Source organism: Diorhabda sublineata, chromosome X (genome assembly GCF_026230105.1).
Source record: "Diorhabda sublineata isolate icDioSubl1.1 chromosome X, icDioSubl1.1, whole genome shotgun sequence".
In the NCBI taxonomy this organism is placed as follows: Eukaryota; Metazoa; Arthropoda; class Insecta; order Coleoptera; family Chrysomelidae; genus Diorhabda; species Diorhabda sublineata.
The window spans coordinates 36,167,960-36,188,605 of NC_079485.1; the positions used below are offsets into that span (position 1 = coordinate 36,167,960).

General features: G+C 31.5%; 1 protein-coding gene across 1 annotated transcript in view; it reads right to left on the reverse strand.

The window, feature by feature from the left end:
* The window catches only part of LOC130450883 (lachesin-like), a 369,262-nt gene that overhangs the window by 187,617 nt on the left and 160,999 nt on the right, over positions 1-20,646 (reverse strand). The window contains exon 2 of the mRNA XM_056789587.1: positions 3,362-3,409. Within this exon, the coding sequence (XP_056645565.1) occupies positions 3,362-3,409 (48 nt within the window). The remainder of the gene's footprint in view (positions 1-3,361; positions 3,410-20,646) is intronic.

A 20,646-nucleotide genomic window follows, 5' to 3' on the forward strand; every position in this document is an offset into this window, starting at 1 on the left:
GAAAGGTGTTAAATAGCTATCTATCATCATGTACTACACCAAATCGATACAAATGTTACAATATAATGCTGAATGGATTTAAAGCGTAAGCTGAAATTGTGACGCCAGAAAAAATATTAGGGTAAATTATTTTCCAAGAATAAATTCTGAATTATCAACAATTTCAAAACTATACTAAAAGACATATTGTTTCATTTCGTATTTGACTTTCTCTTTTCTAATATCCAGTGCTATAAAAAAATCCTCTTCCCCTTTTCTTCTCTGGAGCTGAATATTAAGAGCTGTAAAGTTCCCCAAAAATGACGATACATGACGTATTTATCAAATATAAACTGATAAGGTCATTGTGGTCAATAATTTCAAGTGACAAGTACAAGTGTGAAGAAAAACCTATTCAATTATACTAATTCTTTTTCTCTTTAAGATTTTTAGCTACTGGCATCAAAAAAATCGGAGCTATGATTAATCATATCAGTTAACACTAAAATTTGATTTAAGTTCCGCAAATATTATGTTGTATATTTGTATTTAGCATAACTTGAAATTATCATTATAGATAATTTCGAAATATCTAGTTTCCTGGATATTTGACTAGCTATACACGTTCTGATAATCAACGTTATATTACCAGCAAACGATGAGTTTGTAGCGACTACATATTATCAACATTCTAATAATCAGCTAAGTAACTTGACTCAACATCTACAATCCTATAAGAGGTATAATTGGCATACATTTCAAGAAAATGCTGATTTTAGATTCTAATATGGAAAGAAGGTTCCATATCAGGCTTTAATATTATAAATGAAAAAAACCGGCAAACCGAAAGATTTTCCACTGTGTGTTAGTAAGAGCTGGACTATTGCAGCCCTGCATTGTTTCCACCGCCTAGTCTAATGGGTTTCTCCACCAACATTAACATCACAATATTCCTCGTACGTCTAAATTAATCCCAAAAATAATATATTTTCAGGTGGAGATGGTAGATTTGTAAACCCTCTGTCAATAATACAATCATCAAACTGAAGGTGAAAGAAGTTGCTGATGTAACGTATTTTCTTCTCCTTATCTTCTCACCACCATGTATAAATTTTCGTGTGTAAAAAAGCATTATTGAGATATAACAAAACCGATCGAATACTATCGTTTGTCCCCTCGATATAAAATTTTATAGGAAATAAACATTTTAATATCGTTTTCGTAGTAAGGCGATAAATAAACTTATTTGAGGACTAGTTCTACTCTTTTCGTTTACACAATTTATATTTTAACGAAGAGAGTAGGCAAAAGTAAGGGTGCAAATTGACAAGAGCTTCATTCTGCATACACTAGTTTATGATTTCCTAGTGCTCTTTAGATGACTTTTGATGCTTTAACATCAGCCCTCAGATTCCCTCAAAGGAATAGTCCTTTGGGAATTGCAAATATTTTCGCACTTTCTCACTACGAGTTCATGAATAGTTTTATACAGTTGAATTGTGAAGTTTTCAGAGATTACAATTTTTCATTATTCATTTGGATTACTGTCGGAAAATACGTTAGTTTTAGTGAACTACATTTGTTACATAGTTAAAACATATATAGGTGAATTCAGTATAACGTACGGATTTGTATGAGCTATTCTTGGACTTTTTTCCAGAAACATGTCCTGAATTTTTATTATTCATATGTGTAATCTCTCTTGGATATTATTTTCAATGTATTCATTGAATGCAAGAGATATTTAAATTGATCAATTGTGCACCAGGGTTGGTAAAAACATGAAAAACTCGGATTCAAGTTACAATAAATATAATGTAAAAATCCAAAATGGAATATTTAGTTAATAATCCATACAAAAATTTGATTTCGGTAATCTAAGTGGGTAAAAAGAGAAAGGAAAACAAACAAGAGTAGGTTATAAGAAACTGCTATTAAATGGAAAACTATGGAAGTGAGATCAACAGCAGCATACTTCGATAGCAACAAAAAATTAAAAACTAGGTGTCAAAAAAGTGATTGTCTGTAAGAAACTAATGAAGGCTCTGTAAGGGAAAGGAATTAATTCACGATAAAAAAATAAATAATGTAAAAATTATAATGAGTCAGAAGAGGCAAAGGGAAAAGGAGAAATGAAGGTTAACGAAGGAGCGATTAGGACACTGATAGAAACAAGAGAAATATACGGCTCACAAATCTTAGCTTTGCCAGAAACTGAAGACAAAAACAAGGACTTACTGGATTGGGAGATTATTAAAATGTTTAGCAGAGAAGCTTATATGAAAAATGCAATGAAAATAAAAGACTGCAATGGAAATGGAAAACTGCTGGTTGAATTAACAGTGGAACAATCAAATGAGGAAAATATACAATTGTGCCACAAAGATATCTACAAAGCTACTTGTACCGGGTGGACAATTAAAAGCGGCCGTAGGACATAGGAAGTGACTATATAACAGCTTCATGAACAAAAATATAACAAAAGTGGACTCAAGAAACACGTAAGAATTATTCTCAGAATTTTAGGTCAACCATTAGTGTGCGTATTTAAAAATATAAAATTAAAAAAGGAAAATTTTCAAAAGTTACAATTTTTATTAACAAGAAAAAGTCATCAAACAAACCATGTAACAAATCTAACAATTAACAACTTAGATTACTCACTACATAGTTATTGGCGCCTTAGATGTACAAAATGGCGTCCATCATTTTCTATACATGAAATCTGTTCCTGAGATATGGTTCTTGGATGCCTACTCTTCTTTTTTCTTCGAACTATGGATATAATTATTATAAGCACTCTGCACTTGGTGTGTAATTTCATTAGTGTAAACTTGAGCTCTTATATTGCAATTATCTGGAATGTTTCTTTATGTAGTAGTAATTTATTTAAGTCCAGATTTATCATGTTAAGTAGAGGTAAATATTTTAAGATCTCAACTACAACTAGTCAATCATATTTTGTTTTCAGCCCTTCTAATTCGATACCTCATTCTTTCAACATGATAATGATAACCAGCATGGTAAATGAGTAGCATAAATATAAGAGGTAAGTTGAAAACTAATTTATCAAGAATTTATTGTGAAGTTTTATAATCATCTCATTATGGTAATGTTGTTGAACTTAAAAATAAATTTAGCAATTAGAAAACAAAAAAAAATTCTATACTGCTGGAATGAAAATAATTATTGTCTGAGCTTTTCATATTGGTCGGCGTACGCGGTAACAATCACATCTCGTTACCTGTAAATTCAATAGCAACAAACTATCATTGGATAATAAATAACAATTTTGTCATGTTGTTTTAGATAACACTAAAATAAAAGAACCCATTGTCATTTACGTAAAACTCAACTCAATAGAAAGGTAAAAAGTTCTTACCAGTTTTACCTACGGCATCTCCTCTTTCATTTCTATCTCCATTATTAGCTGAAAAAAGAAAAATACTGGATTACTACGATAAATAAATCTTGAAGATTTAGGTAAGGAATTTCCGAAACAGAAAAAATTTTAATAAAAGTACAACTACTAATCAGATAAAAAAGTGAAAAAATATGGAATATAGGAAAAAATAATGTCAACGTTTTGCTTCAAAAATTTATTGGCAAAACAATTCTCTATTCTCACGCAAAGTTTGAATTTATCTACCATTTAATCAAGTCCATTTCAAGTATGTTACATCATAGCTAGAACTATTTTATTTTAAAGATCTCGGACTCTGGCAGAGGTAGTCACCACCCCCCATCCAAAGGTCACTAAAATAATCCCTCTATAAAGAATGTTCCCGATGAGTGATTATTTTTAAAAATCCGTTTATCCAAATTATGCTAATTTTCAAACTCTTGGTTTACCGTGCATCTTCATCCTTTCTGTACTCAAATCCAATTCCTAATTGTTGTACAACATATAAACATTTCCAGCATGTTTTTGGAAACAATTTTCAGCGTTCCGGCCAAACAATGTCTTCATATTTTCTGGTTTTCTGCGATTCTCATTTGTCCGAATAACTGATACGATATATTTTCAAGATCAAATTCCAGCTCCATTCTCCCTTCTACAGTACCTGGTGATAAAAATTCAACAGAAAATTTATTTACAATACTGTTGTTATGAATATGAACTCACCTGACAAATCAGACACTCAATTCCAGTCAAATTATGCCTTTGAGAAAGCCTAGTTATTATCTCATATTCTACTTTCACCTCAAAGTAATATTGGTGATACAATATATCTTTTTCTACACATTTGCATACTTGTGGGGTGCTTTCTAAGTAGTAAAGTGAATGTATATTTCCAATACATCCCAATCTTATAATATGTAATATATAAGCATGCTTAAAAGTAAATTATCAGCCTATTGGCAAATGAATTCAATACTTATTATTATAATACTTATAATTCCAATTATAATTACCATATAATTTTCAGTGATTTTTAAGCAAAAGAAAACTATAAACGTTATTACTAGACACAAAAATTAACTAATTTCCTCAATATCTTTTGAAATTTTACTTGTCATAAACAGCACTGCAACTTCAATTTGAATTTTTCTGTATAAAATACTGTTTGACAAAGTTTTAACTCATTACAAGTAATGGCTACCATTTTTACGTAAGCCTTCTTTACCTCTATATAGTTTGATAAAGCAGAAGAAAAAGGAGGGCTTGATATTAAAATGGATGATTACAGTTTAAAACATTACCGAACAGTATTTCCTGACGGTCCTGCTTCTAGGTACGGATTAATGAAGGAACAACATTTTCATTAGAAACTCTTGCTTTATTTTTATATGGGCTCTAAAATTACGAGTCATGTTGAAACAATTCAGACGTGCTCGAAGTGAATTGATTGAATTCAATCTTGCAAAATGGAGCTTCTGTTAAAAATGATGTTTTTTCACCATCTACTTTTTACTATTATGCATACGGGTTGGCTCATTTGGATAACGCAAAAAATCAAGCTTCCTTAATGTCTTCCAGAAAAAATGGAGACAATGAGGAAATATTCAGAAACCGAAGTGAAACCTAAATATCTATTGTTTCTTTAATAAACAGGAAAATAGAAGAATGACTAGAATTTATGCTAATACCTACATCTTGCGATAAAGCAACAGTTTGACGCTCGATTTTGAGATCAGTATTTTTATATTTAGTATGTTGAATAAGTAAAGTAAATTGTGTATTGTCGATGTCTGACATGGTTTATTTCATTTCAATAAGTTCATTTTTTTACCAGTACACCTTATGTATTTTCAGCTCTTCATATTATAGTAATAAATTACTTTCAAGCTTTCACTATGTGAAGCAGGAAAGACAAAGTGTTATATCATAATTCTTCAAGGATGCGCAAGAGTTATCTGAAAATTATCATTACCACAAAATGAAAATTTGTGAGAACATATTATAAAAGATAAATGCATGTCCTCATTTTACAAGTAATTTAGTTGTTGCGATGAAGTCACGGTTATGTTAAATGGTACAATTAATCGCCATAATTGTAGATATTGGAGCGATACCAATCCCCACTGTTTTGGTACCATTCTTTGTAGAAAACAATGTGAACGCACCAAAGTAATTTGAAATAAAATACTCCCCGCAATAAGAAATGTAATAATGAAAATAACAACAATTTTAATGCCATTTGGTTTCAGCAAGACATCACTTTAGTGTTACTGATCTCAATACAGATCTCCTGATTTCTAAAAAAGAACATTTTTTGCAATAAAACATAATTTAATCGAGTTGAAGTGAGAAACAGAATACTGAGAACAGCCCCGTCAAATTCGAAATCAACTATTCCGCTATTCCATATCAACTTGGATAGTCTCAAATAAAAGAAAGAATACAATTTAAACACATTTTTTCACGAATGGGAAAAGTTGACCATAGCAATTCTATGAGTGAAAAAAGACATCAAACATACAATAGATGTATAATGTGTGCGGTTTTTTTTTTAATTTTTGCTTCAATTCTACAAAAAATCTAATTTGAAGGCTTCAAGTATAATCGCGTTTAGCTACTACATTTCAATGGTAACAAACACTTGTTGTCGACTATGATTACAAATATTGTCCGACCCTCAAACTTTTTGCTTTGACGGAACATGACAGAACCCTTTTTTAAGCGAAAAAAAATTATTCACAAGGTTGATGTGGGTCGAATGTAACGAGCAACTTCACACAACAAGTGATCCTGACATCCCATTATCTGTTTCTTCTTATAATATTTCAGAAATCATGTCAAAAATCAAACGGCTATACAGAAGTGCTCTATACAGAATGAACACTTGCTAATAAATGTCGTATCTTAGTAAAATTGAACTTAACAATGCATACAAGGAAAATATTAATTAAGAAGAGTCATAGAATTTTCTATTTGAAATCTATAATTGGCATTAAAATGGCTCCACGACTTGAGGGAACCGATCATTTGGAGTAGTTGAACAGATTGGACATGCGATATTGTCTCTAATAGTTCCACATGAGGAGCCGGAGGTGCAAATGTAACGAAAAACAAAATTTAATGTATCTCTTCTTTACTCCGAACCAAAAGAACAATCCTGAAAATCGATAACAAAAACGTTTCTTTTGATAATAATAGCAACGATGAACTCAATTTTTCCCTCCACAATCCCATCATAAACTAAATCCTTAAGTCTCCATTCAAAATTATTCAATGGAATTGTGATAGATATTTCCTCGTTTGGAAATAATCCAGCAAATAATAACAGCAGAACGTCCTGAGCATGGCTATTTACAAAAAGCAAAATCTAAAATGGATAAAAATCCTAATCTAAGAAACTATGAGGATTATCAATATGTTCATTTGAACTGCGCGAAAGCCATCGCAAGTACTTCAATTTTTGTTTTAAATGAACTATTTTTCTCCACATTCCTCATCACTACTGATCTCAAAGCTATTTTTGTTACCACTGGATGCCCAAATAAATTCACTCTTTGTAGCTCACATATTCCTACCAACTACCTCTTAAATGAAATAGTAGTTCACAATCAACATTACATAATAGTTGGTGATTTTAATGCTCTAAATACATAGTGGGAATCTAATTCCACCATGAACTGAGGGAAAACTGTCAAAATTCTAATCAATTGTACAGGTTTCTGCTTGCTGAATAGTGATTTTAGAACACACTTGAATTTCTCCTCTGGTACCTTCTCTCCCATTGATCCCTATTATACCCACTTAAATGGTATTGGTGCTTAAACAACACCCACTGAACTAGTTATTCCTCTTAAACAGAAACAGCTTTATTCGCAATAACTCTTTCAGATAATGTGAACAACATTCCAAATTACACCCAAAAACAGAAAACTGTAAGATGGTAGAATTCCTACTGTGCACGTGCTGTAAATCAACACAAAATGTCAGTAAATATATACGGTAGAAATAAATCACTAGAAAATCTTACTTATCTCAACAGATCCAGAGTCAAAACTTGATATACTATGAAACAAAGTAGAATATCTTCCTATAGAAATTATGCGTCTTTCATAAATGTGAATACAAATTACATACTTCTTGAGAAAATTGCAAGATATTACATCTCTTAACTGCTTCTCCTATTTAGAGTTATCCTGAGCTCTATATGCCTGCAAAAATACTACACCCAGACCTGATGATATCCCGTATATATTTCTTAAAAAAAATTTCATTGGTGGCTCATAGGTTTCTAGAATGTTACAATTTAATATGGTCTACCAACCAATTCCCTAATTATAGCTGACAACTACGATAATTCTTATTAAAAAGCCCAACCTAGCTGCAACTTCCCGAAACTCTTTCCACTCTATATCACTCACTTGTACAATGTGGAAAATAGTGGGAAATGGTAAATAAACGTGTCCTCTGGTTTCCGGAATAATATAATGTTATCTCAAAAGAACACGAATTTCGACGAGCTAGATCATCTTAAGACAATCTAGTTGTTCTTGAACCCCCTATATCGGTGGACCACTGTAAAATTTTTAGTCTAAAATTCTACTCCCGACCCGACTTAGAAACAAGATATCCTAGAAATCAAACGCCTACAAATCCGACCTCGACCTTTTAAACTCAGGGCATAATATTCTCTATACGCCCTATATCTGTGTCTAGGTGCTTTTCGGTCTAGCCCTAGAGAAAGCCTTTACTCTGAAGCTAATGATCCCGTACTATGAATCAGACAACAATTTCTTCTTTCTTAAGCTGCCTTTGTACCATCTAGTTCCTTAGCCCTGTTTAGCCTCTCTTTATAACTACTACCAAAAACTTATACCATCTGTCAACCATCCCACTAATAAAACCAATCCCATTATTTTATCACAACTTCTTGACGCCATAGACCTGACAAGCCCTGACCTGCCGTCGAAGGAGTAATTAGTTGCAACTATGATTTAATTTCATAGACATCCTAAATGACTGGGAGCAAATTTCCTTCGTATTTCAATCCCTTATGGATGTGAAACTTTACTATAAACTATAGAACAATTGTATATTGATAATGTGTTAACTACTAATATATTGTAATCACACCTGTATAAATGGCGATAGTAGCCGTGCACGTTAAAAATATATTAAAAAAATATTGTTGAAATTTCTATTGAACGGTAAATATAAAACAGGTAGTCCTATTCCCATTAATTCAAAGTTATTATTATAATCTACTTAATTTATTTAATCGAATATTTGAAAATTTTACGATTATAATACTTTCATGATTGCCATCTATAACATGCTAGTATTACTATGGATATCGTCACTTTCACAACATTGGTCACTCCTAGGTATAAAATGCTGTTTTCGAAATTTTAATTAGACTTATTATACAAGTGTTATATATGATCGGGAGAGTCAATATTCCAATATATTTTAATAGTTTATATCTTTTTTAGTGTAATTCCTAGCTTTAAGTGCTTTAGTTGATCCGTACCTCATAAGTAATACGTGAGCTCATCCAGATAAATTGACAATTTTTTTTTGTATTTATTATTCAGTGCAATTTTTGAATAGCCTAATCTTTTTGCTTTACTTCCTATGAAACAATCTGCACGAACGACATAATTATTTCTACTCAATCTTACGCATCTGGAAAACGCCGTGTAAACAATAAATTATATCAATTATCATGCACGTCTCTATCAGAGGAACATTTCAGGCAAAGAAATATTGAGTAATTTGGAGTTAATTGGATTTTCAGTTACTGTTATTACAATTGTTATCCTTTGTTAGACAAACCATTTGTGACTTACGAGCTAAAATCAGTACTGATTAATCTTTATGAGAAGAGTAAATGAAATTTAATCTCGAAAATGTTACCCACAATATAGAAACGTTTGCGTACGTATTTTATGTCCGTTCTAAACAAATATCCATCATTTTATGAATAATTTCTGTTTTATGAGAAAATATTCTATCTTAAAGATACATTACGGCAACATTAGATATATGACAAACATCTATATCCCTGAACCAATTCAATGGGAGTTAATCTTACATGTATTAAGTTTTCCAGTTATTCTAATTCAGATCCTGAGCTGAGAACATATATGGAAAGCAGAAATACTAACTTCTAATTTTATGAAAATCTAGTAAAATACAATTTTCCACTATATCTTATGTATTGAAAGTTTGACGTCTTTATAGATAGAGTTTTTTAATTTTTTATTGAAATGGAGTTGACGGAAACAGAAAATGCTCCGTGGTATATTGTACCACAGAATTGAAAAATAAAGTATGAGAACTGATAACCGAAGAACTATTAGAATGTGGTTAAGTTTGTTTTCATATCGTTTCATTGGTCCTTCATTTAGCACCGAGATGGACCACCAGTGGTACACGGTATACTCTACGGAGATCTACGTTGGGTGTGACAAAAAATGGGGGTTTACAATCGTAACCAGGTTCCATGAAAAGTTATTTGGTTTCGATAGTGAAGAACTAAAATGATTCCTTGACTTCTCCTATCAATATAGGAAGATAATATTTAAAGAAGCTCAGCGATTGCTACTTGTGAAAACTTGCATACTCCATATTCAGTACAACGCGTCGATATTTGCCGGTGCACCCTAGGCCCGTTCCCGTCAAGCAACGCTTATTCAGACGAGGAAATTAATACAAGTTGTAGTGTATGTGCTCGCAATCTTGCATGAACTTGTTTGATTCTTCACGAATATAAATAAGAATGCGAAGATAAATGTTACTCATTTATTTCCGGAATTTCATAGAGAAAAGTGAATCGATATTATTGTTGGACAGTGACAGAATTTGTTTCCAGACGTTCGAAAATAAGAGCAAAGTTAATCGAGTTTAGTGATTCCCAGTGTTGGAAAAGTAAGTACCTAGCTGCCAATTTGTTATATGCATATAGTTTTTAAAACGGCGAGAGAAAGTGGAGAGTGTGTTACTACGTGAGAAGCTACTCGAGCTTAACAGTAATAAGGAGCCAAAAGTGATATTTGAAGAGGGTATTAAAACTTTTCACTACAGGTAGAAATACTCGAAAAATATACTGGGCTGCGGACGTTTTCCTCATCATATCTTGTCGAAAAAAGTTTTAGTACTGTTACAAACTTATAAAAAAAAAGGAAGCAGATTGAATATCATAGAACGGGAAGATTTGTGGCTATTACTTACTAAACTCAAGCCAAATATTGATAATTTGCTGTCAATACATAAAGTACAGTCCTCACATCGAAATAATATACTTTTTTTGGATGTTTTTTGTAATTATCATTGTAAAAGTTACGTTACGTAAGTTAAGTTTTCAATTTTGATTATATAACGACCACTATAACAATAATAATTAATACTGTCATAATTTAAATATTTGAACAAATATCTACAACTGAATAAAATATACTATATTTCTTTTTACCTCTCCGACTCAAGCACAATCAATTAAAATTGGATCGAATTTGTTCAGTTAATTTTATTATCAAATAATTAACCCTATGAAGCAATCAATTCTATCCTATTTTGGAAAATTGTTAATTCGTCTTTGAATCTCAACAACGCAAGTTTCCATAGATACATCTAATCTTTTTTTCGAGATCTGAAAATTGGTAGTAATGTAGCAGCAGGGGCTCCACCGGATCCAGCAAAATTTTGAAAATGGTCTATGGAATAAAAAAGTTTGAGAACCAATGATTTAGCACATTAAGTAACACATTTATACTCCATTCGGAAAGAGTGTAGAGTAATAAATTAATCCCTCTCCCGGCCACCATTACCGTAGTCACATTTAAGAACAATTTATTATTTTATTTTATTAAACCATAGCAAATGAATCCAACATTTATTTTCTAAGAAATTTATTGCATCAAGTTCAAATTTCCAACTATGTTTACTTATCGGCCAAAACAATTCCTTTGGGTTATTTTAAGAGAGTAATGATGTTGACAGGTAAATATTTACGCCCTTTATAGTATATACCTATACCAGACAGGTTAATTTGAAAACGATTTGTAAAATGTTTTCTGGGAAAAATGATAATTAGTCAAATTTTGCAAGAGAGTAATAAAAGATTAAAATATGAGGTATACTTAAATGGTTATTGACAAATTTCAGTTCAAGAAAAAGTCCTATAAAATAAAATTCCCAATACACAATTGCATTTCTAGCGTAGTGTTTGTCACACAAACGTTTGCAAAACTTTAGTGAATATTCAATATGTCGGCCTTTGAAAACTATACTCCAATACATAAAGTGAAGACCCATGCACTCTCTGGCGCGCATGCCTCTGTTAACGAGAAAGCCATTGCTTCAAATGTATATGGTGTATTAAAATCTCAGTGCCCTTCAGTGAGTGTGCATTATCTAACAAGTATGTGTTGTAAGATGACAGGAAAATCAACGGTCTTCAAACTTTTTAAGGAAAGGAAAACAATTGGATGCTTAAGTGGTCCAATGTCTCGGTCAGGAAGGCCAGAGGTTTACATCGATGAAGATTAAAAATATGTAATCCGCAGGAAAGTCCACTCATTTTAATTTAAAAAGAAAATTCCTACCATTGTTCAAATTTTGACGTCCTTTTTGGAATACGGATGGCCACCAATCAGCAGAAATAAGCTTTGGCAGGTTCTACATGAACTAAATTTTTGTTGGGAAAAACAACGTAAAAATTCATATTTAAAAGATTCCGAAGAAATCGTGTGTTGGAGAAGGTCTTATTTAGGGACGATTAAGAAACTCCGGGAGGAAGGAAAAACTATTTTTTATTTGGACGCGACTTGGGTTAACGAGGAGCACACTGTAGGAAAAATAAGGCAGGATAAGACGGTTAACAATTTCAGACAAGCTTTCTTGGAGGGACTATCAAAAGGATTGAGAGCTCCATCAGGGAAAGGCAGACGATTAATAGTAACACATATTGGCAGTGACAGTGGTTTTGTTGATGATGGCCTACTGTTATTAGAGTAAAAAAAAACCGGTGACGATCACGAGGTTACGAATACAGATGTGTCCGAGGAATACTCTATACATATGCTAGATCATATTCTAGCCAGATCTGTATTTGTTGTTGACAACGCCAGTCACCACTCGAAGTAGTTGAAAGTACACCTACGACGTCATGGAGAAAACAAGACGTTATTAATTGGTTAATACAAAAAAATATCACATTCAACAAAGACTTGATGAAAAACGAACTTTTGTCAATCGTCAAAATAAATAAAAATCCCCACAAGAAATATAATATCGATGAAGTGGCAAGAAATCGCCAAATTACTATTATTCGTCTTCCTCCCTATCACTGTGAACTCAATCCGATCGAATTGATATGGACCTAAGTTAAAGGCGGAAAAACACAACATTTAAATTAAAGGACGTTGGAATATTACTAAACGAGGCTTTAAAAAACGTTACTGCTGAAAACTGGCAAAAATGCATTCAGCATGTTATCAAAGAGGAAGAAAAAATGTGGGAATTAGACAACATTATTGATCAAACTGTAGAACCTCTCATGATTAATTTAAACAATTCATCCACTAGTTCTTCAGAATAAAATACATATACTGCAAATATGTACATACTTTAAATATGTTACAGGAAATATTTGTTGTATATAATATAGTATACATATGTGTAGTATATAGTGTATATATTATAGTAATGTGTAGTTTAGTATATTTTATATTTTATTTTTCATACTTACATGTATATACTCGTATTTGTAAATAATTAAATAAAAATAACTGTATATATTAAAAAGCATTAATAATATTTTACTAATTACGAAAAACCCATTGCAACGGCTATGATGGTTCATACTTTTGGGGAGATACAGAGGTTGGTGTGAAAGTATTGAAATAGAGAGAGAAATAAAAACATTCTTCAATTTTTGTAAGAAGAGGATTATCTAGGAAACCGCTTATATTTTAGTACGATCAATAATGGGGAAAATATATCTCTCTCCAGTTACTTATTTATCATTGGCATATTTAAATATTCCAAATTTTGGACGTGAAGTACCGAACTAAAAATTTCAGGGTTTTGCATTTATGATGAGCATTTATTACTCTACGCTCTTTCCAAATAGAGTATACGCAAATATGAAGCTAGCTTTTTTAATTTTGCCCACCGATCCACCGAACTTAGCATTGCACATATTGTTATTTCGACAGGTACGAATGACTCTCATTTCACCGGCAGTAATTAATACTTTTTTCTTATTCCCAATCCCAGTTACACTCACTAACATTATATTTGGACTTACATATTCTCTGCAGAAAAAATAATTTTTTTAACATAATATCATTTTAAGTCTACACATTTAGTTAGACGAGTTTTTGAAATGAACTTTCGTAAGTTTCGAATAAATAAACGAATTTCTTGCCAGAGCTCATATTTAGAATTTTGTTTACAAGCAGGATTTTCAGCCCTACTGCAATTCACATTAATTCCAAAAGATACCAGGTAGACTTCTGGTGAAATTTACATATACAATGTATGGTCGATATTTTAAGAAACTTTTTTATATTATATGGCGCCTGTTGGAGACTTGAAATTGTTATTATTTAACTTGATCTTTGATAAAAGTTTAGCTTCAGGCCCTGTTTTACCAACTTTGCTAAGCAACATATTCATTTGCGAAGCTAAATTGGATTGAAAAGATAAGTATGAGAAATTGGAAAAAAATTCGAATAGTGAAAGAATAATGAAAGGTCAGAAAGGGTGTTCAAAGAAATAAGTGTATGATTGGAAACAATTCACCCCTCAAAAACAACAATTAAATGGAGAAAAACAACAATCAAATGAAGAAAAATAACAATTAAATATACAGAGTACTTGATTTACTATTATTTTAGTTTCTCATGCACAAAAAAACGAAAGTTCCATTATTGTTATTAGTATTCAAAAATTCCGAAAATTGCTATATTTCTGACACTTTCTTCCATGGTTAACTAATGGTTTTACCATTCATTGTTCGTTTTCGTCTCGAAAAAATTGAGATAGGTCACGTGAATATCAGTCTTTGTAAAAAATACTTTACAAAACTGAAAATATCTACAAAAATTTTTGGATGAGGCCTGATACATTGGTGGAGAGAAAGTTTCAAAAACAAAAACAACAAAACAATAAAAATTTTCACTCAGAATTATACATTTTTAGGAATAAAAGGATATACGAGTAATAGTGTATTATTTCGGAAACTTAATTCAGAAATGTTAAATTAACATTTCCATTTTATTTTTATCGGTACATCAAAACGTGTTTTATATCCAATATATAAAATGAATCGAATTTTCAGATTTCATTTTCACTAAAAATAGTTAATTAAGTATTTATATCTCTCTTTCTATTTTTACAAAGTTTCGCAACAAAATGAAATCGAAAAATATTTATATAGTTATTGTTTAGAAATATATGTCAGAAAACAAGCTATCAGTGTACTGATGACAATGTAAGGATTTTAAAAGGCATTTGTTGGTTAGGGTACTTGAAGATATTCCATTTATGGTAAAAAGGCTCAAACATATTTTTCTTTTCATGGTTGATAATATTTCTTTAAGCAAAGTGATTTTTTCCCGAGCCAATGATTTTTTTTACAGAGCCGTTTAAGATTTCTCCATTGTCTATCAAATCACTATCTAGCTTTAAAATTTCAATCATTATTTTTATCGGTTAGCAGTATCAAATAATATTTTCACGATCAGTTATTAAGCTTGCCCTATTTAAAGGGCATTCCCTTCTTCATTTGACTTTGTTTCTGAAAATGATCCATCTTTTGTTTAGGCCAAAGTTAAAGAAGCACTTTGAAATTGTAAATTAACACTTAACTTTTTTTGATATCAAATATTAAGACCGTGGAAATAAGGTGAGGTAAATCTAGCTTTTCCTGCTTTCATATTTTGGCCATATATAAAAAATGAAATGAATTTAACATTCACTCAAACTAGTTATTTGGTTGTTATCGAGCCTTGAATTAAAAATTGCTGACCTTTAATAGTATAAAAAAGTGGAGCCCAATGACTCTTCCTGTACCTTCAATTCCAAAACCCTTGGAAACGATCTTTTTTGGAAACGTCAAAAATCAATTCAAAAAATTATAAGAGTGTTAACAAAAGGTGCATACATATTTTATACGGTATTTTGTTCTTTTGTTGCCGCCGACCTAAGAAACAAGAATCGGAGAGTGGTTTTAGGTTTTGTTTAAATATAAGGCTCGCAAAATCTTTGGAATTAAGATACAAATATGTATTAATAAGTTTTATCGTTTATTTCCAAGGTATTTACCCACATTTTCTATATTGGAAACATATGTCAAACATACTTACCTTAACATGAGAAAATTGAATTCTATCACATAATATTTTTTTTAATTTAATACTACAATTATCATTATAGCAATTTCTTGTTACCATAACAACTAATATTGTATAACTTCGTAAGAGTGTGGCTCCTTCTATTCAATAACTTTCCCGGATTCGCATTTAAATATATTAATAATTGAGCAATTGTTTATAAACTTACTCTTGAAATGGTATTTTGGAAGAATCTTTATTCTTTGTTTGACTATTTTAAAACACACTAAAACTGAACATTGTACCATTTTCACGTCGATAATTGCGATAGTTGGATGTTAAATGTCTTTGTAAAATATCTGTACGAACAATTAATCACGACTAATACGCTCTGTCATATTTAACCATAACTTAACCATACTGCAAGTTATTCCCTATGCTTCAAATGCCTTGCTTCTTGCGTTTATCTCCTATAAATAATTATTTTATTCTGTATTCAGATTCCATCACACTGAAAATCTTAGCTGAATAACTATATATCAGAGATTATATATTTTTCTGATCTACGAGGATAGTGCCAGAAGTATCTGGCCCAACAAAGAAAACACAAAATTTTTGGAAAAATAGTACATTATGTTACTTAGAATAGAAGGCTATCGTTATTGTTGAACCCAGATTCTCGCACGAGGCATTAGCCGAGGCTGTGCAAACTGGGTGAAATATATTATAATGAGTCTTTTGGTTCGAGTGACATATACTATTTTTTATTCAAGCGTGATAAATAAAAATTAATTGTGTGTGTCAGCTCCGACGCACGACTGGAGTTTACTCCTTAAGTTCGATAATCTAACCAAAAAGAGTTTATTTAACTTAAAAAAGATTGATACTGTATAAAAGGGTAAATTTATTAATTAATGAAAATAATATACATATATAAATATATATTTATTCAATTTATTCATTTCATATACATTTATTACAACTAATCCACGAAATATTTTACATTAAACTTTTTACAATAGTCAATTCCAGATGTGCTCGATAATTCATATTGGGTTGATTATCTAATTTTATGTGTTGTTTTCAAATATATATTTATATGAACTACATCGATAATTATTAAAATATTTAATAAATACAAATTGCACATGCTCATACATATAATACATGAATTATAACGTACCTTACAACCACGTGTTTGTTAGATGTTCCGGCAATATCATCTACACCTCTTTCTGCATAGTTATTTGAAAATACTTTCAATTCACTTTAGCGGAACACAATGATAAAAATTAAAACTTCACAATGACAGCAATATAAGTATGTTGACACTGACAAATTAGAAAGTTGCACATCATAGGGTGCGCACCAAAAACGTAACGAGGTCATTCATCAATAGATTTTACTGCTCACATTTTTCTCATACCGGGCCCCTTATATATGCAAATCGATTCTTAAGGAGTAAACTCCAAAAATAAATTCTTCTTCTTGAGACATTTTTACAATACACTTTTCAAAACTGACAAACATCAAATTGAATAACAATTAAATGACAGTTCCTGTCTACTTGGTTACAACGCCCATAATAAGACGTTGCTATCAGTCTTAATATTTTGTTACTAGTACAATAATGAGCGTTCATTATTTTACTACTAAAGGAATAGGTTATTTCTACGATCTGTGTTGCCGAAAATAATATAGATATTTATTATACGTTTGAAGAAAAAATATATTAATTTTTAAATGTAATATTTTTTTAACTTCATACATTTTTCCTAGCGATGTTCAATAAGATCGATACCCTTTTTCAGAAAATAATCCGAGGGGGCTTAATCTGACGAAAAGGGTGCATGAGGTAGCAATTCAATCTTTAATTCATTAATTATGGCCAATAACGGATGTGTGTGCTAGTGCATTGTTTTGATGAAACAACATTTTCTTTTTAGCCAAATGCAGCCGTTTTTACTTGTTTTTACTAGTTCGTTCTAGATAGTTTTTCCTTTTTCAAGACAGTCGATGGAATCATCTTCACGACACTCTTTTTATTCCATTGTGAGCAAACGCAGCACCCATCTTGCAGCTTTCTTATGTCAAAATTTTCAGTTAATATACGATGTATCGCACTTTTTGAAATGCCTACTACGTCTGCTAACTTCCGCACTTTTACTCGACGATCATCCAGTACCGCTTTGTGGAATTTCTTCAGCATATCTCGAGTCATCACCTCATTTGGTCGTCCACTACGATGCTGGTCTTTGCAGGTCGTACGAACTCTGCTACCCAATATTTTACTGTTGATAACAAAGGAGCAGTCTCACCTAGAGCCTAAGGCCTTTCAAATAAAAGTATTGTATCACATAACGATGACCAATTATTTCTACGTTTACAAATTCACTGAAAACGTTTACTATTGATGATTGTTAAACAAATACCAAACAACGTGGCGTCTTCAATCTTGAAACATATACTGTATAGGTCGGGCCAGGTACTTCTAGGACCATCCTTGTATATCTCTGCATGTATAATATGCTCTGAATAGAGCGATAATGTGTACCTCAGCTATTTATTGCTATGCTTAGGGTTAAATTTGTGACTTAAACGATGGAGATAAGTGAAGAGGTTATTATAACGATAAAATATCCACTTCGCTACCAAATATCCCGTGTTTTATATTCACATGCAGCTCAGATTTGCTACCACTTTATTTTTGAAGGTAGTGAATATCTTAATCCACCGTGTTTTCCGTCCTCGCATTTGCAAAAAGCAAATGGGCTCGGTTAAGTGAATCATGGTTTGGCAGAAAATTTTCTCGAAGTATTTCATATGTTATTCGATGTAGAGATTTTTCAAATTACATCAAATCTTATCTATATCTGGGGCATGTTTATACATCGTTATCCAGTTACATAGTCTGTATATAATTCTGGATATTTGTATCCACTATGTGTGTTGTTACTACTTTGATTTCTGCTGAGTTTTTTAGAATAAATCAAGTCAACTGCATAGAATAACTAGTATATAGCGTCCACTATCACATATTCTTTTGCAGCACATTTTATGTTCTCAGTTTACATTCTCTTAAATTAAAAATACAAAAAATAGTAGGTTTTCCTGCAAAGACTTGTGTGCTAATGTCGTGGAAGACCTTATAATGAGAGAGCTCAGTTATTAAATAATGTTTATCTCAATTGCAACCAAATTCTAAAATTGTGAAACGTTTAAAGAAGTGAACAAAGAAAAGTTGATATATGAACAGGTATTATCAGCACCATTGTTCAAGGGCTATTATTTGTGGACGGAAACTCGGAAACTTGATAGGACCAAAGTATTTACGAGTTATGGGAAAACCATGTAATTTCAGCAATAAGAAATGCACTTGGTAACAAATTTGATGATATTTGGGAGCAAACCTTAACAGTTCAGTGTTTCTGTTCGAGATGAATGCAGTTTTCCAAGACAATAGTGTGGCGAATGGGTAGCAAGATCACCCGATTTATCGTCTTTATACTACTTTCTCTGAGTTTTTTGGAAAAAAACTATTAATTAAAAGAAAAAAGACAATTTATTATCTAATGAAATATATTATTTTCTAAATATTTTTATAAAAAAAACGTTAATGTAAATTATTTCTTTCAACTGTGGAATAAACGAAGTAACAAGGAAGGATTCTCACAACCTCACATGCTGTTGAAACAAGTAGAAGAAAATTGGTTATATACACCAAGAATCATCTAAATGGCTGGATATAGAACAACATAGTATAAAAACATTGATTATCCTAAAAAAAACAATAATAGGAATAAGATTTTAACAAATGGTGATAGTTATGATGGAAGTATTAAAAAAACATACAAATTTACAGTGATGGATTGTTTGAATAGTATATTATATCATTTTATAAATTATTTAGACCACTAGATCACATGCCTAAATTCTGTGGTTACGTAGATATGGACGATGGACACTCCAATTATTGCATACCCAAATACTATTATTCCTCGGATCTAATTGATGGCAAACATAAGAAATAATTTTACACGTATTGCAGGATTAACAGGGTAAATACTTAACTTTAATCCCAATACCTAATGACACTCACTATTCAAAGGGTAAATAACATACAGACTCATTATATGAAGCCACATGTTATGTAAATGGTACCGTTAACAGACCATATTGTCGCTACTGGGCACCTACAGATTCTCACTGGATTATGGAAGCTCGTACTTAGTTCCATCATATTGACGTCTGTCTGTCTATCGAGAAAGGAATTTTACTGTTGAAATATTGAGGCAATAAATAATAACAGAATTAATTCTCCTATTTCCAAATGATAATCACCCAAATCTGGCAAACGAAAAATATTGTACTAGCAATAGGAAGCTTTTTCTCAGTAAGGTGTGAGCATTCGTAATCATTTAAATGGAACATTTCCAATAATCAAATCAATGAATTGAGAAAAGGGGGCTTATCCAATAACTGCTCAGATCGCCAAATATTACTTCACCAGATTTCTTTTGTGGGGTTGTTTAACAGCGTCAGTATACATCAATTGATCCAATATTTGGATATTCGAAGATATGAATTCAATATCATTTAAACGGATATGCCGACCACCTCATTTAAACATTTCCTGTAGGCGTTTCATGGAATTAAAAATCTACTATTAGAGAATGTGAAAAATAACAAAATACAACTATTTTGTTATTTTTCTCAGTATTAACTCTCCAGTTCTTTTGTTAATTTGTCCATATTATCGAAGTCTGCGTGGTTAAATAATTTCCACTACGTACTCCTCAGTTTTTTTCAACAACAGTGCACTGTGATTTTCCTCGGCATTTTTTATAATTAATAATAACGTCTAATACACAATCTGTCTTCGACTTGTTAATTTTCATGAGGGGCATGAGCTATTTCCCAACCGGC